Genomic DNA, 18,790 nt, shown 5'->3' with positions numbered 1-18,790 from the left:
GTGATAACTAAGATCCGAGATTGATCCGAGATAAGATATCTCTCCACCTCCATCTTTTCCTCTCGTCACAGACCAACTCCACCAACCTACCACAGCTCGAGCATATCTGTACTCTCGGCCCTTCTCCACACCATCAATTCCCCCGCATCTGCTCCCGCTGAGCTCCCAATGCTCTCTCCGAATGGCTCTGTGAATGCCCCTCCATCTTTTCCCTCACGGGTCACGCAGGTCCTGCTCTAGATCTGCCAAATTCGCCGCCAGAGCTCCTCAATTGCGCCCCGCGCTCAAGTCAACGGCAAGCTCACGCCATCCCGCTGACGCCACGAAGCTCAATGCTAACCCTCAACAAGGCACCAGCGCGACATTCCAATTTTCCAGACAGACGCGAATTCTGGTCCCACCTCTACCAATGGCCTCCCCGCTTAGCTCTTCGAACCACCCACTCCCGTGCCACATCCGAGTCGCAAAATGCTCAGAGCTCGGGGGGACGGTCTCGGTCTCGGACACGCTGGAAGTCGGACGAGAAACCTGCGAGGACGCATATCCAATTCCCCAAATACAAACCTGGCGGCACTGCGCTCCGCGGACTCGGAGGAAAAGCCCTTGAAAACGTACACGTCAGGAAACCAAGCCCGTCCGAACATCTGACTGAGGCACTCAGCAAGGCAGGCCAGCTGTATGCTAAACCTCCAGCCTTTGCCAACAAGGCCGACTTGACCTATATCAGTCACGCCTCAAAGCGCAGCAAACAGGACCCCACCATTGTCCTCCACCCCACGCCCAGGATCTCCTTGCAATACTTTGTGGCGCAATATGTTGAAGCTCTCCACGACATTTCTTTGGGAAAAGCTGATTCTGTGCCCGCGGTCCCTGAAAGTGTCAAGTCGTGGGCAGTGTCCAATGGCTACTCGTGGGAGGACCTGGAGCTTTGGGCCAAAATCTTGATGGAAAAGTCGAGCGACGCGGCAGTATTGATGCTGCGTGGAGATCATGCCAAGGGACGAACGCCAATATGGGTCGTGTTGCTTTTGTTGAAACGGGATCGCTTGACTTTGGGTGCATTTCGGCACTTGTTGCGGTTTACCCTCCGTCAAGTAGGGCTTTTTGATACCCCAGTCTCCCGTCAGCAATCTCAGACGACTTTTGAAATCGACGAAAAGACCATTTTCTTGCTCTTTGTCCGTTTCTTGCGTCATGCTCGAACTTTGCTCCCCTCGGCCATAGGGCCTTTGACGAAGCTTGTCACCTCAAAAATCAACCCGCGGAACCTAGGTACTCGTCAGTGCGAGGTTCCACCTGAGCAAATCAATGAGAGACGGATGATTGACAAAAGAATAAAGCTGGCCAACATTTACAACAAGGCGCTCAAACTGCTTGCAATACCAGCAACGCCAAATCCGTATGCATCTGCAGTGTATCAGGAAAGGGCCCAGTTTGAGATTCTGCGTCGCATCGCAGACTATAAACCAACCATTCCCATTACAGAAGAGGGATACAGGGCCCTCATCCAGACGCAGCTGGCCCACGTCAAGACCGACAAGGAGCGCCTGTGGGCATCCTTAAAGTCCAAAGGATGGCCTCCCTGGAAAGAAGACCGCACTGCCATGGATGAGGACATTCTCCATGAAGAAGCCATCTCCCGAGCGGGTCAGCTACTACGCAAAATGTGGGAAGCTGGATATCCTGCAACCGAATCAGATCAAGCTGCCTCGATTTTGACCGGCTGGGACTTGGACGAAAGCCCTACGATTCAAACTCGAAACGTTCACTATCCGACTGCAACTGCGACTACTAGCAACAGTCCACGAGTCCATGCTCCTCCTTCATCTCAAAAAGTCCTCGATCCCGTCATCTGGGCAGCTCGAGTCAAAAGTACACGGACGCTTGAAGAGGCTTGGGCGTGCTTCCTCGCCTACGATTCATCTGGCAGTCGACAACATCCCAAGGTCTACTTTGTCATGTTTGAGAAGATTGTTGCGGATCGTCGACGCGAGAGGAGACGGAATCGCCACAACGATTCCCGGGATCTCGACATTCCCCTCTATGGTCCAGGTTGGAAAGAAGCCCTCCCTGGAGACTCGCCGGATGTCTGGCCTATTCCAAGATCTCATCGGGAGCGCATTGACCCAACACTCAAGCTCCCGAGCATCAAGGACTTGCTTGATCGAATGGTATCCAAAGGAATCATCCCGCGCGGACCATGTCTTGAATTCCTTGTCGAGACTGCCGCTAATTTCACGGAAGCATCGTACATTCTGACTCAATGCGTCGATTCCAACCCGGCACTGCAGTCGCTTCTCAAGAAGAAAATTACGCCAGACGAAGCAGCGGCAATACCACGGGCAATATTCAGAGCATACATTTTGATGCTGGCCAGGCTGTGGCACCAACCCATCCCGTTCCATCCCGAGCGCCAAAGGCGGACCGAACGACCTCTCTTGCTCCACCGCGCGCTGGACTTGCTCAGGCTCAAGAGATCAAACGATCGCCACAGTTGGAACTCTGTCTTGATTGCGCTTTCGCAATACGGCTTTCAAAAGCTGAACGACACATCCACCGCCATCATGCGCGACGCCGTCGAGGCAATGAACGGGCTCGAACTCGACCTCGACCAAGAAGGCTTCGGCATCATCTGCAAGGCCTTTTCCATGCGCACGACGGCGCGCGAAACCGCCCTCAGAGCGCGCTCCGCAGGCCTGCGACAAATGACGGACATGGAAGACCTGCTCGCCACCGCGCGCGCCGTCCAGCTCGACTGGGATGACCACCTCGCGCACTGCAGCGCCGACTCGCGCTACCTGCGCGCCCTCTTCAACCACCTGGTGGGCGCCGAGCCTTTCCAATCGCAGCAGCAGCCCCATGATTCCGACTGCCTCCAGATCCCCATCCCCCACATCATGCACCGCTACGTCCGCGCCCTCGGCGTCATGTACGACTATGAGGGCCTCCTCAGCGTCGCCGACTTCCTGCGCCTCAACGCCGCCGCTCTCGTCTTCAACACCTCCTACTCGACCAACGGCCGCGTGCGCCTCCGCGCCGCCGTCGTCGCGCTGCGCGTGCATCTCGAGTTTCGCGCCCGCCTGCGCTACGGCCGGAGCTGTCCTGCGCCTGCGGATGCCGACGACAATACCAACAACGCCAGCAACGCCCCAAAGCCCGATTCGTACAAATGGGACATGCACACTCCGACGCGTCCCTCTCCCTCTCCCTCTCCCTCCCCCTTCTCCCCCTCCTTTCCCACCTTTCTCTCCTCCGACGCCTACTCCGACCCCATCCTCCCCGTCCCCCGCCACTCAGACGAGCAGGTGGAGCTAGCCCGCCGCAAGCTGGACGACCCCGCCGCGAGCGACCTCGGCGGCTGGCCCAGCGACGACGAGGTCGTGACGTATGTCCTGGGCATGGGCGGGCGGGAGCGCGGTCGTGGGGGTGGGGATGGGGATGGGGATGCCGATGGGGGAGAGAGGCCGCTGTATCCGAATTTGACTTGATGCCGTGTGCCAGGCTGCGGCTGGACGAGCTGGAGGCACGCGTGAGCCGGGCTTCTCAGGGCGTTTGGGTTTGTTGACCTAGTGGGAGATGCTTGTCAAGTTGCGGCTTTTCAGCTTGTAGTGTGAGAGTACTCTCACTACCGTCCCTACTACACCAGATAATCTCGCCAGGGATAGCGCCGTTGTCTACTTCTTCTCAATAGCTATCCACCCTGACGTCTTCTTTACTTTGCAGGGGAAGGACAGATCAGCCAAGGAGATGTGGACCCACCTTGTGTCTAAGTTTGGTACGAAGGGTATCCCCTTTGAGGCTGATATTATTGAAGACTTTATTAATTGCCGCCGCGCCGACGACGCCTCCGTGTCTGAATGGCTGGAGGATTTCAATGTTAAGCGCGCCAACGTCACGGTGCGCACTAAGTGGAAACTCAATGACCAATTCCTGAGTGTGCTTTTGCTCGCCAACCCAGGATAACAACATTCGAGTCTGGTGCGCAACGATACGCACAGTGTGGCGTAGTCAAGACGCCCCCGCCCCCGCAAGTACGACGATCTCTACTACGCCGCTCAAGATGAGGTTCAAGCGGGCTGACAAGCTAACGTCTTCGTCGTCCGCATTCACGGTCTGAAAAGGGGGACATGCCCAAGAGGGACATGCCCTCGAAAAGACCATGGTCCTTTGAAGGTTTCTCAGCTCTCTTTGAGTCTCTCTTATCTTCCTTTCTCTTGCTTCTCTTTGTTCTGTTGCCGGGGGGTGCATAAGTGGGGCCTGCTCTACTTGCCGTACAGCAACACCACACTCCGATATTGTAAGTCTCGGCAGTCAGTTTCGGTTGCAAGAGTGGGATGATGGGGGCCTGGAAGACCTGTATGCATTTCAGCTGTAGCACCACTCTCAGTCGACAGTTCTCTTAGCAGTTCTAATTCCACTCCAATAGAATTTTAATGGTTGCCAAATAACTAAGTAAAGGCGCGTGTACACTGGGAGGCTCCAAGCATCCTGATCATACCTTGGAGCTTCAATGATTGCCCAATCGCTAAGTCAAGGCGCGTGTATACTGGGAGTCTCCAAGCATCCCAAGAAGACCTTGGAGCTTGGGCGCTCAAATCAGAATGGTTGCCACATCACTAAGTCAAGTCGTGTATACCGGGAGTCTTCAAGCATCGCCATCATGCCTTGACGTTGGTTCTTTTGCGGCCAACGTGTTCAATCGCGAGCCAGAAGGCTTTACACCTGACCGTAACAAGCGCTCGGGAGTGACTGACGCCGCAATCCAATCGCCTGCACAAGATCTTACGCGGCTCTCGCGTAGCTCTCGCGCGGCTCTCGCGCGTACTTAAGAACAGCCCCATTCTGGCAGCCTCTGTCCCCCCTCACCTCTTTCATCCACCTTCTGCCCGCTGCACAACCCCCAGACAACTTGAACCATTTTCAAACAACTCCTTACCATTCCCTCCTCAATTAACATGAACCCCGCAGACTATCCTTACCTGACCCCCATCAGGCAGGCGCGTCCGTATGACTGCTGGCCCATCAATGTCAATGTTCGTCACCGCCCGACGCAGCCAGGACCACACAACCTTGGCAGTGACACGGCCTCCCACATCATAGTCGGTTGGAACATGCCCAAGCCTGACACTGAAAGGGAGACCCAACTTCTAATCGTAGCCGCGTGGAAGGCCGCTGTCGAGTGTGACCCAAATGTACAGGTCATCAACATAAAGTATGTTGGTCGTGTCACTGAACGGAGACAATGATCCAATCTTACTAACATGTCGCACTTTAGGTCGCTCATTCACGACACTACGACCAACGCGCAAGGTATCACGATCGAGGACCCTCTCCACGTCACGGTGAGCTTCAAAAATGGCTACCACATCCGCGACAACGACCACAAGACCCTTCATGGGTACATCGATTGGAGTATCGAGCGCTGGAGGCAGCGAGCTCAAGTTGAGAGGTTCAGGGCCATCATGACGACTCAAGGCTCGGACAACCATACCGCCGACTCGTACGTGAGGAGGGGCAGGATCGCCTGGGATACCACCAGGATGAACGCGACGAGGCAGACGTTAACCATCCAAGAGCTGAAGAACCTTGCCAGGCAGTTTGGCTACAATGTCGCCTAAGCTTGAGAATATGGGTGTTGGAGTTGAAGGAGGGGCGGAGGTAAGGGAGGGGGTTTCGGCAAAGTTATCAAATTGTCTTTTCGGCCAGGTGAAGGGTGGGTTGCATCGACAGGTCGGTCGGTCGGTGGATTCCGGTTGCCTGGCGATTTGAATACTACTCTCAAATAAAGAGGCGCGGATTGTTGAGCACCCAACGTACCGTTAACAAAGAGAAGATTAACAAGAGAACTAATCTATTTAAGCTGCTCTATGTGCTACTCTATATACTCCTCTCTAGACCTAATAACTAGCTATCTCCTTAGTGCTATAGTAGATATAAATAGTATAATCTACATAGTACTATAATATACTAGAATAGAAGTAGTTAACTAATAAGTTCTACTTAAAGTATAGCACTATATTATACCTAAGCTCTAATAACTATTAGCTTTATATTATAGATAGCTACTAATCTAAGATAGTATAGTATAGATAGATAGCTAAGTTATTTACTATAATATCTCTATATCTAGAGCTATACTTCTACTAGTACTCTAAGAATATATACTAGTTTTATACTTCTAGTATAGTAATTAAGTACTTAGTTATAAGGTAACTAACTTCTCTAAAACTCTCTAAAAACTACTAATAGATAGAAGTAAAGTAGATACTTAATAATGTGATGCTACCTAAAATAGCAAGATCTCAGGCCGGAACGCTGCACGACTTTTACTCCCTATCCAGCTTAGCGTCGTTGCCCCAGGGACGGTGAGGTGCAGCACACCTCACCTACAAAATGAAAACCTGGACTCCTGCTCGCCTGTATCTTGAGCTCCGCCTTAAGGGTCCCCGCAGAGCCGCCCCACCCGCACACGCCACATCCGCACCTCCACATCCGCACCTCCACATCCGCACCTCCATTCCTACGCAAACGCCGCACCAGGTTTCCTACCTCCATGTACCCAGCAAGCGCTGCCTGCACAACTCCTGCCGACTGGCAAACAATCACGCCCTCCATCCCTTACTCCTGAGCGCCCCTCTGCCTCTTCCTCTTCACAGCGACAGCCGAACACTCTTGCTATGGATCCGTCCCCTCAATCAACGCCATCAATGCCGTCAACCTGCACGCAAAGCGACCCTCCGAAACGCAGAGGCCCAACCTACATACGCCACGATCTTGTCGAAAATCTTGATTGCTATGCTGCAGGCGGCTATCATCCAACTCATCTCGGCGACATCTTCCACGCTCGGTACAAGGTGATTCACAAACTGGGATGGGGCAGCTTCTCCGTCGTCTGGCTCGCAAGAGATCTCCAGGAAAACAGGAATGTCGCACTCAAGATCCTGACGGCGAACTCGTCGCAAGCCAGCTCTGAGGCCAAGATCTTACGCGCTCTCAACCATGGCAACAAGGAGCGACTGGGCTACCAATTCATCGCCCACCTGCTCGACGAGTTCCAGTTCGATGGCCCCAATGGACGTCATCAGTGTCTCGTGCTCAAGGTCTCTGGAACCAGCGTGGCTGAGTCTCAAGATGGAATTCATCCATTTCCCCTCGATGTAGCGCGGTCCATTTCGGCACAAGCAATACTTGGTCTTGAGTACATCCATTCATGTGGCGTGGTCCACGGTGGTGAGTTCAAGAGCAATGAAAACTTCTATCAAGTCTCAGAACTAATCGTTGTGGTAGATCTTCATTCCAGAAACATTCTGCTCAATCGACCGGGCCTGGAGTACTTCACTGAGGCAGAGGTGGTGGAACATCTTGAGGAACCTGAACGACTTGAGGTCACTCGTCACGACGGGCAGCCACATGGACCGGAAGCCCCCGACTACTGTGTCACTCCGGCCTTCATGGGAATGCGCGCTGAGGATGTCCCGGCGAATCTCACGATTGTCATCTCGGACTTCAGTCATTCATTCTTCACAACGGACAGATGCGAATCCTTGTCCACGCCGCTGAGACTTGTCCCTCCAGAGCAACTTTTCAAGGGTGCCCTTGGACCTGCCGCGGATGTCTGGACTCTTGCGATGACCGTCTACTCCATCTTGTCGACTCGCCCTCTGGTCGATGGCTGGGAGCCTTCTGCCGGCAGGATCATCGCGGAGTGGATCGATGCCTTGGGCCCTCCTCCAGAAGATTGGTGGGAGCGAAGGTCGGACCGGGAAGATGTCTTTGGGGCAGCCAATTCATGGACCGGAAGCGACAAAAGACCACTGAGCACGCGAATTGGCCGGATGGGAAGAGAAGACGAAATGGGAGATGACGAGCGCAAGAGCCTCGAGCGCCTTTTTCAAGGAGCCCGTGCGGGGTACGAAGATCTTGAGCTCAGCGGCATGCTGGAGTACAAGCCATCGGAGCGAGTGGAGACGCGCGACGTCGTCTTTACCGACTGGGTGCTTCAGTATGCCATGCCGAACTTCATGAAGCAGCACGATCCGGGCGTGAAATTCCCCACGCCGTTCCGCCCAGGTCTCAGAGGAGGTGCTTCGCCGAGAGAGCAGGAAGCTGCTTCTCAAACATACCGGAGTAAATCAGAAGAGCCCCGCCCACGCCTCAGAGGAGGTGCTACGCCGAAAGAACAAGAAGCCGCGTTTCGAGGAGAGCGAAGGGGCTCGCAAAAGCCGGGCCGCACTGCGAGGCAACAAGCTGCCATCGATGCATTGTGGGAACAGATTGACGGATTCCAGCTCCGCCCATACTCACGAGGCAACGCCGCGGAAGCCGCCACGGACGGCAGCACGCGCAACGAAGACGATGGCGCGCGCAGCGACACTGACAGCACAAGCCTCCCTCCCTCCTCTAGCCGGAGACCCTCTGACCACACCACCCCACACTTGTACGCAACATGCGCACCGCAAAGTGCCTCCCCCGTCGTCGTTGACGCAGAGACAGACACGCAGTGGGTGGGCGGCGGAGAGGGCAGCGACACGCGCTGGACGGCGGAGGCGGAGTGCGGGATGGGGTGGTGGCGAGAAGGAATCATAATCGGAGTAATCGGATTCGGAATTGGAATCGGAATTGGAGTCGGAATAGACATGGCGTGAGGCGGAGGCTGAGGCTGGGATTGGATTTGAGGTTGAGGTTGTGCATTAGCATGGGCATCAGCATCGACATGGGCATGGGGCATGGGTATCAGCACTGGCTTCGACGTCGACATCAGCATCGACACAGGCACAGGCATCGGCACGGGCAGAGACAGGTACATACATACATTACCTTCCTCACACTTCCGCTTGCGCTTCCACCTGCACGGGCACAACGCCTGCCTGCCAGCCAGTCAGCCCGTCAGTCATGGAGCACAGCCCAGACCGGAGTAGAGAAGAGAGCAATCGCCTACCTAGCAAATGAAACCTGGGTACCTTATATGACCTTTGTTGTATTTTCTTGTCTTGTATTTTCCTGTCGGGCGTGGAAACGTAGGGAGGTGGGTGGTTTTGCTTCCAGTCCTCTCTACTTGATTGAGTGCTTGAGTGCTGGCGTGCTACACACTTCAATCAAGACCCTCTGAGTGCCCTGACTATGTGACCAGCCGGCTTCAACAGTTCAACACCGACGCCTACTACCTCCTGACCCAAACACCACACTCCCTGCTGCTTCCTCTCCACCCCCTCCCCTCTCCCTCCTACTTCCTCCTACATCCTTTCCACACTCTCCTTCCCATCTCCCACTCCGTCCCTCCGTCCCTCACAAGCCACACTCCCCCCACATCCAATTGCACATAGCATGCTGCGCAAGGTCGCGAGCAAACCGCGAGCAAACCGCGTCAAATCGAGTCAAATCGAGTCGAGTCAAATCAAAATTCCGAGGCCTGGTGCCAAGAGGGGGGATGCGTGCGTGCATGTGGCGGTTGCGAGGGGTAGGTATCTAGAACCGCGCGGGGGCGCGAGAAAGACTAATGTATGGATGGATAGATGGTGGTGAGTGCGCGGGGGGAGAGAATGGAAGCAAGCAAGCACAGCAAGCAAGCAAGCACCTGGGTAGTCAAATACCCACCTACGCTCCCACCTACATGTATCCTGACCTGCCCTGCCCGATCCAGCGCGCCTGAAACACGGGCTTGTACTAGAGACGCGCGGACGGCTAATGGTAAACGGAATAATAGGCAGTCAGGCGGCGGCGGCGGAGAGCAGAGCAGGGCAGAGCAGACTACATTGACATTCGAGAGTTGTTGCAACTGAGGTGCGGGCGCTGCGGAAATCTGGGGAAAGACGGGGCGGGGCGCCAGACAACATGACGGCGCATCGCAGCGGTGTCCTCGAAACATTCTTACCTTTCTCGCTGCCGTTGTTTCGCTGGCAAACGGCTTGGATGGTGGATGCAAAACTCCCCGGGCAGGGCAGCTGAGGATTGGTAGGTACCACAGTCGGCATGAAGAAAGGCAGAATACGATGGAGGTCGTCATGCGCAGCGCATCGACCAAGCGCAATGCAAAATGGAAACAGAAACAGAAACACACGCGGGCCCTCAAGCATAGATGGCAAAGGAAGGGGGAGTTTCGAGGCCGAATGAGGACGACGGAGGCATGGTGTCGACTCGTGGGAGCAGTACAAGTCAGTCAGGCCACGGCACAGGGTCCGTCGTGTCGTCTGCAGGAGTCATGGCCAGAAATCCACCTGGCAGATCGATTCGGGGTCCAAATACTAGCGATGGCGGTTCGTTCCAGAAGGTCGGGAAAGATGTGTAGGTGGATGCAGGTCCAAGCGGCGGATGGTGGTTTTTTTGTTTAGTTGTGCCTCGGCACCGGAGTCGCCGCCCCCGGTTGGGTCATGGTTGTTGGTTGGTTGGTTGGTTGTGCGCCGCATCCAGGGAATGAAGTGCAAGCCTGGCTGGTCGGGTGTTGAGGCTGAAAAAAATGGTCCGTGGGCAGTGAGCAGTGAGCAAGGTAGGTACAGTACGGCCGAGAAGAGTAACGCGTTTGCTGGTCGACCCACTGCGAGAGCGGCGGTCGAGACTTGTTCAAAGATCAGATTTCCAGGAGCCCAATGGACGAGCGTGTGAAGGGTTTTAATGAGGCCGAGAGAGAGGTAGAGGAGGTGAGTGTTTGGCGGGGGACCCTCGGTAACCGAGGCCAGGTGCCGGGGGCGGCAGTTGGACGTGGCGTGTAGGTGAGGTGGTCAGGCAGGTGGACTGGTGGTGGAAGCCCCAGATGACGCGGTGGACGTGATTGAGTGCTGACAGGCTGACAGTGGGCGGAGAGGTGATGATGACTGGAGTAAAGAAGAGTTGTGCACACGGAGACGGACGGACTTAAGAGACGGGGGCGTTCGGCCAGCGGTGCCGAGTAGCCGAACGGGCGGCGCGAGGCCCGAAGAGGCAGTGATACAGTATTATTCACTGCACAAGGCGCATCGGCTCTGCCCACGATCCGAATCTCTCGTTCTTCTCTTCAAGCCACCCGCACACGCTATGACGCATCAGACTCTTATGCCCGTTGTCGTCCGTTGTCCGTCTTTAAAGATCCCCCGACTACTACTACAACCACCTACCACGCTCTCTTCTCCTCCACGCTTCTTTCGCCTCCCTCGCCTCCTTACACTCTCGCTTCCTTCCTCGTCGATCTTGCTTTCTTCTTCGCCCCCACATATCTCCCACCCACGTCTCGGCGCCCCGCCCTGACCATGGGCAACGAATCCAAGGACGTCGAGTCGGGACGGCCCGCGCCAATCCCCTGGTTCAACCAAGTCTTTGACCAGGGCGTCGTGACCGACGACATTCGCAACGCCCACTATGACGGCCATGGCACCGAGGAGAGCCCCTACATCGTCACCTGGATCGAGCACGACCCCAGGAACCCCATGCTGTGGTCGCAGCCCATCAAGTGGACCGTATGCATCTCCGTCGCCATTGCTACTCTTGCTGTCGCCTTTGTCTCGTCTGCATACTCGGGCGGTGTCCAGGAGATGATGATGGATTTGGGTGTCGGAAAAGAGGTGGCCATCCTGGGCGTCTCGCTGTTTGTTCTCGGTTTCGCCATTGGCCCTCTTGTATGGGCCCCTTGCAGTGGTAAGTCGAGATGCACCCACGCACCCCAGCTCTTGCACGTGCTGACTTCCCCAGAATTGTTTGGTCGCCAAATCCTCTTCTTTGGAACCTACGCCCTACTCACCTTTTTCAACGCTGGCGCCGCCGGCTCCCAAAACATCCAGACTCTCATCATCCTGCGCTTCTTTGCCGGTGCCTTTGGATCCTCGCCCCTCACCAATGCCGGCGGCGTCGTCGCCGACTGCTTTCCCGCCTCCGAGCGCGGCCTCGCCTTGTCCATCTTTGCCGTCATGCCGTTTCTGGGTCCCGTCATTGGACCCATTGTCGGTGGCTTCGTCGGCCAGTCTGTTGGCTGGCGCTGGATTGAGGGCGTCATGGCCATCTTTACCGGAGTTGTCTGGATCATTTGCAGCTTGATCATCCCCGAGACGTACGCGCCCGTCCTCCTCCGCAAGCGCGCCGCGACCTTGACCAAGATGACTGGCAAGGTCTACAGAAGCAAGGCGGACCACGAACAGGGCAAGGTGACGTTGGGAGAAGCTTTCAAGACTGCCCTGTCCCGTCCGTGGATTCTGCTCTTCAGAGAGCCCATTGTCCTGCTCCTGTCCATTTACATGGCCATCATCTACGGCACCCTCTACATGCTCTTCGCCGCTTTTCCCATTGTCTATCAACAAGTCCGCGGCTGGTCGCAAGGCATCGGCGGCCTGTCCTTCCTCGGCGTGGCCGTTGGCATGTTGGTCAGCGTCGCATATTCCATCTACGACAACAAGCGCTACATCAAAGCCGCAAACAAGGACCCGTCCGGCTTTGCTCCCCCTGAAGCCCGTCTGCCACCTTGCATGATTGGCGCCTTTGCCATTCCGATCGGCCTGTTTTGGTTCGCGTGGAGCAACGGCGCCGACGTCCACTGGATGGCCAGCATTGCGGCCGGCGCTCCATTTGGATTCGGCATGGTTTTGGTTTTCCTCTGTAAGTCACCCGACTGACGTTGTGATTAGGTTTGGCGTCGTCTGGTTGGCATAACCTTATGCGCTTGCCGGATGACCTCAGCCAAGCCCTCCTTTGCGACCCTGCAACTAACGCGAATCACAGCCATCATGAATTACCTCATCGACGCCTACACCATCTTCGCCGCCTCGGTGCTCGCCGCCAACGCCGTGCTGCGCTCGCTCTTTGGCGCCGCCTTCCCCCTCTTCACCTCGTACATGTACGCCGACCTCGGCATCCACTGGGCCTCCAGCATCCCGGCCTTCCTCGCGCTCGCCTGCGTCCCCTTTCCCTTTCTCTTCTACAAGTACGGCCCGGCCATCCGCGCGCGCTGCAAATTTGCGGCTGAATCGGCCGCCTTCCTCGCCAAGCTGCGCTCCACCAACGAGCCCACCGCCGACGCCGCCGCCTCCTCCGACGAAGACGTCACGGCGCCTGCAACCGGCGACGACTCGCTATCGCGCAAGCACTCGGCCGCCGCCTCCTTCTCCAAAGAGCGCGAAGTCGAAGCCGAAGCAGAAGCCGAAGCCATCGACTACTCGTTCGACGACGCGGCGCACCAGCCCGAGGCCGGCCGCTTCGCCACCATCAAGAGCGAGAAGGAGCAGCAGCTGCGCAAGAAGCGCAGCGCCGAGAGCCAACGCAGCGGCCCGACGGCGACGTATGATCAGAGCCCGTACGATATCGATCGCGTCAATACGCATGAGAGCTTCAAGCCGACCCGGTCGCGTACCAGCTCGGTTGGTGCGAGGACGCCGGGGAGGAAGTAGTGTGTGTGGTGGTGGTGGTTTCTTTAATGCGTGCTTGGGAAGATGAGACGGGCAATTGTTTTTTGACGATGGCATTGGATTGATCCGTTGGTGATGATGCGCACGCATATCGGCATCGGCGTTGGTGTTGTATACCCGCGGCTGGCGCGTTTTTGGTTCTCTTTTCCTTTTTTCTTCTTTCTTCTTCTCTTCTCTCTTCCTTGGTTACAGTCTTTTCTTTTTTACACTGTTTATAATTCATGCTTGGGAAGCATAGCGCACATACATAGACTGTAGATGGGACGGGATTGACTGGTACGACCGGCCAACCGACGGATGATGGATGGACAGGCGCTGTGGTGTCGGACTGTATGTATTGGATGTCTGCATAACGACGAAGGATACGAGCGGAGGGAGGACTCAGAGCGCGCCTGCGCCTAGTCTAGTCAATAGATAGGAAGGGGAAAAAAAAAAAAGGTCTTTGTAACAATGCATCAAACACTAGAACAATTTTCAACGACGACGCCACCGCAACATCGCATTGTTGTCCGCGGTCCGCGGTCCGCCGTCTGTAGTCTGTCCACGGCCGTCTGTCGTTGATTCAAGCTTTGGCTGCGTGCGTCTTTGCCTTCCTTGGCTACATGTATCTAGCTAGCTACCCCCCCCCCCCCCCCCCCCAACCTACATGTACCTAACGCACCATGTACATGCATGGCAGACAACAGGAGTGTGTAGGACTCGGCGGACCCACCCACCGCCTGCTTGTCAAGCGCCCGCGCTCCTCGTGTGTACTGTACCGTACCGTACCGTACCGTACCGTACCGTACCGTGCCTGGCCCTAGGTGGTTCCCGCTCCCGTCCGCGTGCTCTCGTCCCGTCCAAACACCTGCATCGGGACCTAGCTACCGAACGACACGGCAAGGCAGAGTTGACACATTGACAGACGGATCGCAAAACACCCGGCTGGTCGGCCGGATGCAAGTGGATGCGATTTTGCTTTGGGGGGGGGGGGGGGGAGGCGGTTCGGCGTTGGAGAGGTGCGAAGAGCGACATAGAGGGCGAGTGTAGCTGGCAATGTACTGTGGGGGATGTAAAGGGGGAGGGGGTTAAGATTGAGTTTGCGTCGTCGTCGTCGTCGGCCGAGGACTACAGAGGAGAGAACAGGACAGGACAGGGATAAAACAGGGACAGGACGGCAGACAGTGACCTCATTATTCCTCCATTATACGACGACGAGAGGAGGAACCGAGGGAGGAGAGTGAGATTAGTAATATTCCAATGACCGTCAAGTTCATGCTGTACATGGGTAGGTAAAGAAGTAATTACATGCAGTTTATCATTTCCAGCTTCATCTATCTTATGTAGTAGACGAATAGGAGGCGAGCAAAATAAAAGGCAACTCTAAGGTAGTACCGGAGCGGGAGTGTTTAAATGCTCCTTGTAAGTTGTAACTAAACGTCCAGGTCGTCAATCTTCACTGATCACTCCGTGGACACGCGTTTGATTTTTAACTCTAGTTACTAAATAACAGAGTGCAAGAATACTGTAAATATAAGGAGTCTTCGAGGTAGGGTAGGGTTAGGTTAGGATTGCTATTTTTCTTGCGACCCTCGGTAGAAATGATTTAAAAATCTCAAAGACTCAACACTTTCGAATGGCAAGTGACAACATCGGCCGTTTACACTAACTACCAGTCCTCAATCCCTCCCTCCCGTACCTACCATCTACTGCTCCATCTCGCCAATTCAATTACGCCATCATACATCGGCCTTACCTAGTACAGCGCACTCATGCGCATCGTCACGTACTCCTCCGCCGTGACGGGGGGGTACTTTTTCGGATTCTCCGCCTCATCCCAACACCCCGGCAACGCCTCAATAAGCGTCTGCGGATCCGGCGCCGCAAAAAACGGAATCGAGTACCGCGGCGGGCACATCTCTTCTTCCTCCCCCTTGCCCTTGTCCTCCCCCTCCCCCACCCCAGCCGGCATCCCCACGCGATGCACCGTGCTCCTCCACCGCCCGTTGCTCCAGCGCTCCAGCAGGTCGCCCACGTTGACCAGCACGGCGCCGTCGACGGGCGGCGCGGCGCGGAACGTCCCCGTTCCGTGTGGACTCTCGATCTCCAGCCCGCCGACGCTGTCTTGGAAGAGCAGTGTGAGACTGCCAAAGTCCGAGTGCGCCCCTATGCGCGCGGCGGCCTGCGAGCGGAGGAGGCGCGTGGGGATGGATGGGTAGTGCAGCAGGCGCAGCTGGAACGCGGACGCGGCGTGGGCGTTGGAGAGCGCGTCGACGCCCGCGTCGTCGTCGTCGTCGTCGTCGTCGTCTTTGGAGCCGCCTGCGAGGGCGAGGCCCAGCGCCCTCAACACTCTATGCACCAGCCCTGCCCCCTGATCGAAAAACCGCATGCACCCCTCCCTAAACCCGGGGAGGACGTCCTCCGGCGGCCAGATGTTGGGCTGCGCGGCGTTGGCCGCGTTGCCGCACTCGAAGCTCTCCTTGACGTCGGGGGCGGCGGCGCGCAGGGCGGCAAGCGTGTCGGCGCCGTACGTGTGCTGCGTCACCTTTTCCACGCCCGGCGCCGAGTAGCCGCGGTGGTGCGAGCCGCCGGGGGGATGGGGCGCGAGCTGTTTGGTGGAGGTGGGGAGAGAGAAGAAGCGGTGGGACTAGATGGAAGTGGTTGCGGTGAGCGGGTGGTGCGTTGGTGGTGAGTTGAGTTGAGGGTGTTGGCTCTCTCATACTACCACAGTACCTCCGCAGGAACAGCCTCGCAAGCCGGGCCGCGCTTCTCCTCGAGAGCCTCGTGGTTCAGGGGGTGTTGGGCAAGGGGGTGAGGTGCGCTGAACTGCCCAACGCAACGAATTCAAGGAAAAGACACATACCCACTCAAACATCTCCTTCACCTTCCCCGCATCAACACCATGATTCCGCAGATACACGAACCCGACCGTCCGCAGCGCATCGTCAATCTGCCTCGCCGCTCTCTTCTTCGCCTCCTCATCGTTGCTACCAGCCCCCTCCCCCGCCGCAGCAAACGCGGCGAAGTCGACGACGGGGACGGGCGAGTCGACGCCCGCCGCCGCCGCCGTGTTGCGAGCAGTAGATGCAGGGGGAGAGGACGAGGACGAGGACGATAACGGCTTCTGCGCCGCTTTGGCGCCCAGCGCATCCGCAAGATTCGACATCGTCGCCGCGGTGGGTTGGTTATGATTTTCGTTTCCGCCTTGGTCCTCCATTCGAGAAGGAGCGGGAGCAGCACCGATTTGCCAATGGCTTTTTTGAGACGATTCGGGAACGGCAGCAGAAGGGGGTTGTGCGGGTTTGGCGGCTAGCGCATCTGCAAGATTGCCCGCGAGAGTTCCTGCCATGGGTGCTGGATATCGGTTTTTCTTCTTCTTTCCTCTTGATGGAACGAGGCTCTGCCCTATCCGTCCCTAACCTGCGCTGCGCTGCGCTGCGCTGATCTTTGTCGCGAGGTGCGTGCTTGGGTGCGTAGTGTAGTACCTCGCACCCCACTCTTTTCAGTTCCTTGCTCTTATGATAAGGTAGGTGATGGTGCGGGGACGGCTTGGTAGTTTGGGCTTTGGGGTGTAGAGTTTGCTCGTACAGATGGAGTAGATGAATGAGGTGTAGATGGTGAAGAGAGGAGTACGAGGGGCAGAAGTGGGAGCAAGAGTAAGCTCAGCTCAGCTCAGTGGTGGGTGGCTGCATGCATGGGCGGGAGCATGAGGTCATGGAGCTCTTCATTGGTGCGCCACTGTATACAGTAGGAGTACAGCTAGGTTGCTTCGTTCCCCGCGCTAGTAACGACAGAGCTATTTTACAACTGTACATTATATGTTTACCTGAATATCTACCTTTTGGGATGTAGAGTATTTCTAGCATTTTGCGGCCACGTGGTCCTACAGATGCTAAATGATGAGTGCAACAAATATCAAAAAGGGTATTTCGCCGCTCAATGCCCGCTATGATGACATGCTCACCGTTCGCCACGCAGTGAGTGAGAAATAAATTTGACCTGGGCGTATTCCCAAGTCATCGCACTCAGGCGCAAGCGCTTGAATGCTCCTTGTGACCACCATCCAAGGGAGAAAGTTTTTTCATCTTCAAGACACCAAAAGCTTGAAGCTCCCCGTCTCCATGCATTCTTACTTGGCTCGGAGTTGGCAGTTGGTCCATTGCACTGCACCTCAAGTCTCGCCAAAGTCGTTGTGTGATGTCTCGGTCGCGTGCTGCACCGCCGCCATCTCGCCATTACCCGTCCAACCGCACGTCTTGCACAAAATGGAGAGCCCGGCCGTGTCGGTAAAATAGTGCCGCTGCTGGAGTATCTGGCACAGCTGCGTGGCCTTGTCCAGAATCTCATTGTCAACCGAATCAAACTGCACAATGGCCTTGGTATCAGGGTCGGAGGGGTGGGGTGTGAGAACAATGGTGTCGTAATGGATGCCCGAGTACACCACAATGATGCGCTTCTCCTTGCCTTCGTTGTATCGGTCGACCCGCAGGTGTTGGACGTCGATGCTGCAGATTTCGACGCCAAACTGCTTGGCCAAAATGTCCAGCTCCATGGAGCCTCCCCATGCATCCGCGCGCTGGATCCACTTGCAGTACTCGTCCGGGCTCTTCTCAAGCGTCGCCTCATTGTAGAGCTCTGGTTCCGCTGCGGCCCGTCTCTGAATCTCCTGCGCGACGATACTGCGGAGCTCGTGCATTGCATCCAGGGAGTCTCCGAGCACAGCGGTACCCACGGCGCGGAACAAGCAGCTGTTGTCGTCGGGCATGACGCGCAGGACCATGGTCATGCGTTGCGACGGCACGTACAGCTCGGGCGGCTCGCTCTCGACGTTGTTCGGTTTCCGTGAGAGGCCCAGAGGTTGTTGCTGGGCCTGCGATCCTGGAAGAGGCGCGACGGCGGCGGGGGTGGTGTTTTGGAGCGGATGTGATAGTTGCTCGTTGATGCTACGGGGAGCGACCAGGAGCTGCTCGCCGTTGAGCTTGAGACCGGTGTCTTTTAGGAAGACGGTGGGCTCAAACTCTTCGAGGTTGAGAGGCTGTGGCGGGTATCCAATCTTCAGGTCGTATACGGGGACTCCTGAGCACTCTGCAATGAGCGACTGCAGCTCGGCAACCATGGAGTCTTCGGACAGCTCGACGTTCTTGACGCCGGAAGGGCCGCGGACGCGCATGCGCATGATTTCTTTGGGAAGTTTTCGTGATGACGCTTTGAGGGAGGTGAGTAGAAGTGGAGGAGGTGGTCGGATGGGATTTAAGATGAGGTGGAGAGATGGCAAGGTGGTGAGATTAAAGACGGAGATGTTGTTTGTAAGGTCGAGCACTCCCCGCGATGACGCAGTGGGATGGGCGGCAGAAATCCGGCGTGTCGGCGAATCGGCAGTGCCAAGACCGACGGGCATCGCGTCCGCTGTTTTTGCGCGTTGTTGGCGGCCAGCTGGAGCTCCAAGGCCC

General features: G+C 56.4%; 8 protein-coding genes across 8 annotated transcripts; 5 read left to right on the top strand and 3 right to left on the bottom strand.

Annotated features, from left to right (window-relative positions):
• Nucleotides 1–93: 93 nt before the first annotated feature.
• Nucleotides 94–4,442, top strand: BKA78DRAFT_340609 (uncharacterized protein). The gene is made up of 4 exons (XM_066890327.1): nt 94–295; nt 351–3,385; nt 3,502–3,556; nt 3,610–4,442. Exons 1-4 carry the CDS (start codon nt 194–196, stop codon nt 3,961–3,963), a joined length of 3,546 nt encoding a protein of 1,181 aa, XP_066747230.1. The 5' UTR covers nt 94–193; the 3' UTR covers nt 3,964–4,442.
• Nucleotides 4,443–4,955: 513 nt separating this feature from the next.
• BKA78DRAFT_292087 (uncharacterized protein) lies at nt 4,956–5,618 on the top strand (the record flags this gene model as incomplete). The annotated part of the gene is made up of 2 exons (XM_066885997.1): nt 4,956–5,212; nt 5,276–5,618. The coding sequence occupies 2 exons, from the start codon at nt 4,956–4,958 to the stop codon at nt 5,616–5,618; spliced, it is 600 nt and encodes a 199-aa protein (XP_066747229.1).
• An 854-nt stretch (nt 5,619–6,472) lies between these two features.
• On the top strand, nt 6,473–8,960 carry BKA78DRAFT_277403 (kinase-like domain-containing protein). Its single transcript, XM_066885581.1, has 2 exons — nt 6,473–7,230; nt 7,288–8,960. The coding sequence occupies exons 1-2, from the start codon at nt 6,678–6,680 to the stop codon at nt 8,643–8,645; spliced, it is 1,911 nt and encodes a 636-aa protein (XP_066747228.1). The 5' UTR covers nt 6,473–6,677; the 3' UTR covers nt 8,646–8,960.
• Nucleotides 8,961–9,214: 254 nt separating this feature from the next.
• BKA78DRAFT_68185 (uncharacterized protein) lies at nt 9,215–10,156 on the bottom strand. Its single transcript, XM_066893571.1, has one exon. It carries the CDS (start codon nt 10,001–10,003, stop codon nt 9,494–9,496), a length of 510 nt encoding a protein of 169 aa, XP_066747227.1. The 5' UTR covers nt 10,004–10,156; the 3' UTR covers nt 9,215–9,493.
• Nucleotides 10,157–10,284: 128 nt separating this feature from the next.
• BKA78DRAFT_304507 (uncharacterized protein) lies at nt 10,285–10,809 on the top strand. Its single transcript, XM_066887628.1, has one exon. It carries the CDS (start codon nt 10,309–10,311, stop codon nt 10,597–10,599), a length of 291 nt encoding a protein of 96 aa, XP_066747226.1. The 5' UTR covers nt 10,285–10,308; the 3' UTR covers nt 10,600–10,809.
• Nucleotides 10,810–11,219: 410 nt separating this feature from the next.
• On the top strand, nt 11,220–13,343 carry BKA78DRAFT_292085 (major facilitator superfamily domain-containing protein; the record flags this gene model as incomplete). The annotated part of the gene is made up of 3 exons (XM_066885996.1): nt 11,220–11,604; nt 11,659–12,555; nt 12,679–13,343. The coding sequence occupies 3 exons, from the start codon at nt 11,220–11,222 to the stop codon at nt 13,341–13,343; spliced, it is 1,947 nt and encodes a 648-aa protein (XP_066747225.1).
• Nucleotides 13,344–15,096: 1,753 nt separating this feature from the next.
• Nucleotides 15,097–16,323, bottom strand: BKA78DRAFT_226682 (thymine dioxygenase; the record flags this gene model as incomplete). The annotated part of the gene is made up of 2 exons (XM_066883694.1): nt 15,097–15,987; nt 16,204–16,323. Coding segments are annotated over 2 exons (1,011 nt in total), but the record flags the coding sequence as incomplete, so codon positions are not given.
• Nucleotides 16,324–17,511: 1,188 nt separating this feature from the next.
• On the bottom strand, nt 17,512–18,516 carry BKA78DRAFT_329655 (uncharacterized protein; the record flags this gene model as incomplete). The annotated part of the gene is made up of 1 exon (XM_066889685.1): nt 17,512–18,516. The coding sequence occupies one exon, from the start codon at nt 18,514–18,516 to the stop codon at nt 17,512–17,514; it is 1,005 nt and encodes a 334-aa protein (XP_066747223.1).
• Nucleotides 18,517–18,790: the final 274 nt, after the last annotated feature.

This window comes from Phyllosticta capitalensis (genome assembly GCF_038381095.1).
Source record: "Phyllosticta capitalensis strain CBS 128856 chromosome Unknown BKA78scaffold_2, whole genome shotgun sequence".
NCBI lineage: Eukaryota > Fungi > Ascomycota > Dothideomycetes > Botryosphaeriales > Phyllostictaceae > Phyllosticta > Phyllosticta capitalensis.
The sequence above is the reverse complement of the archived record's forward strand: the minus strand, read 5'-3'. Positions and strand labels throughout refer to the sequence as shown.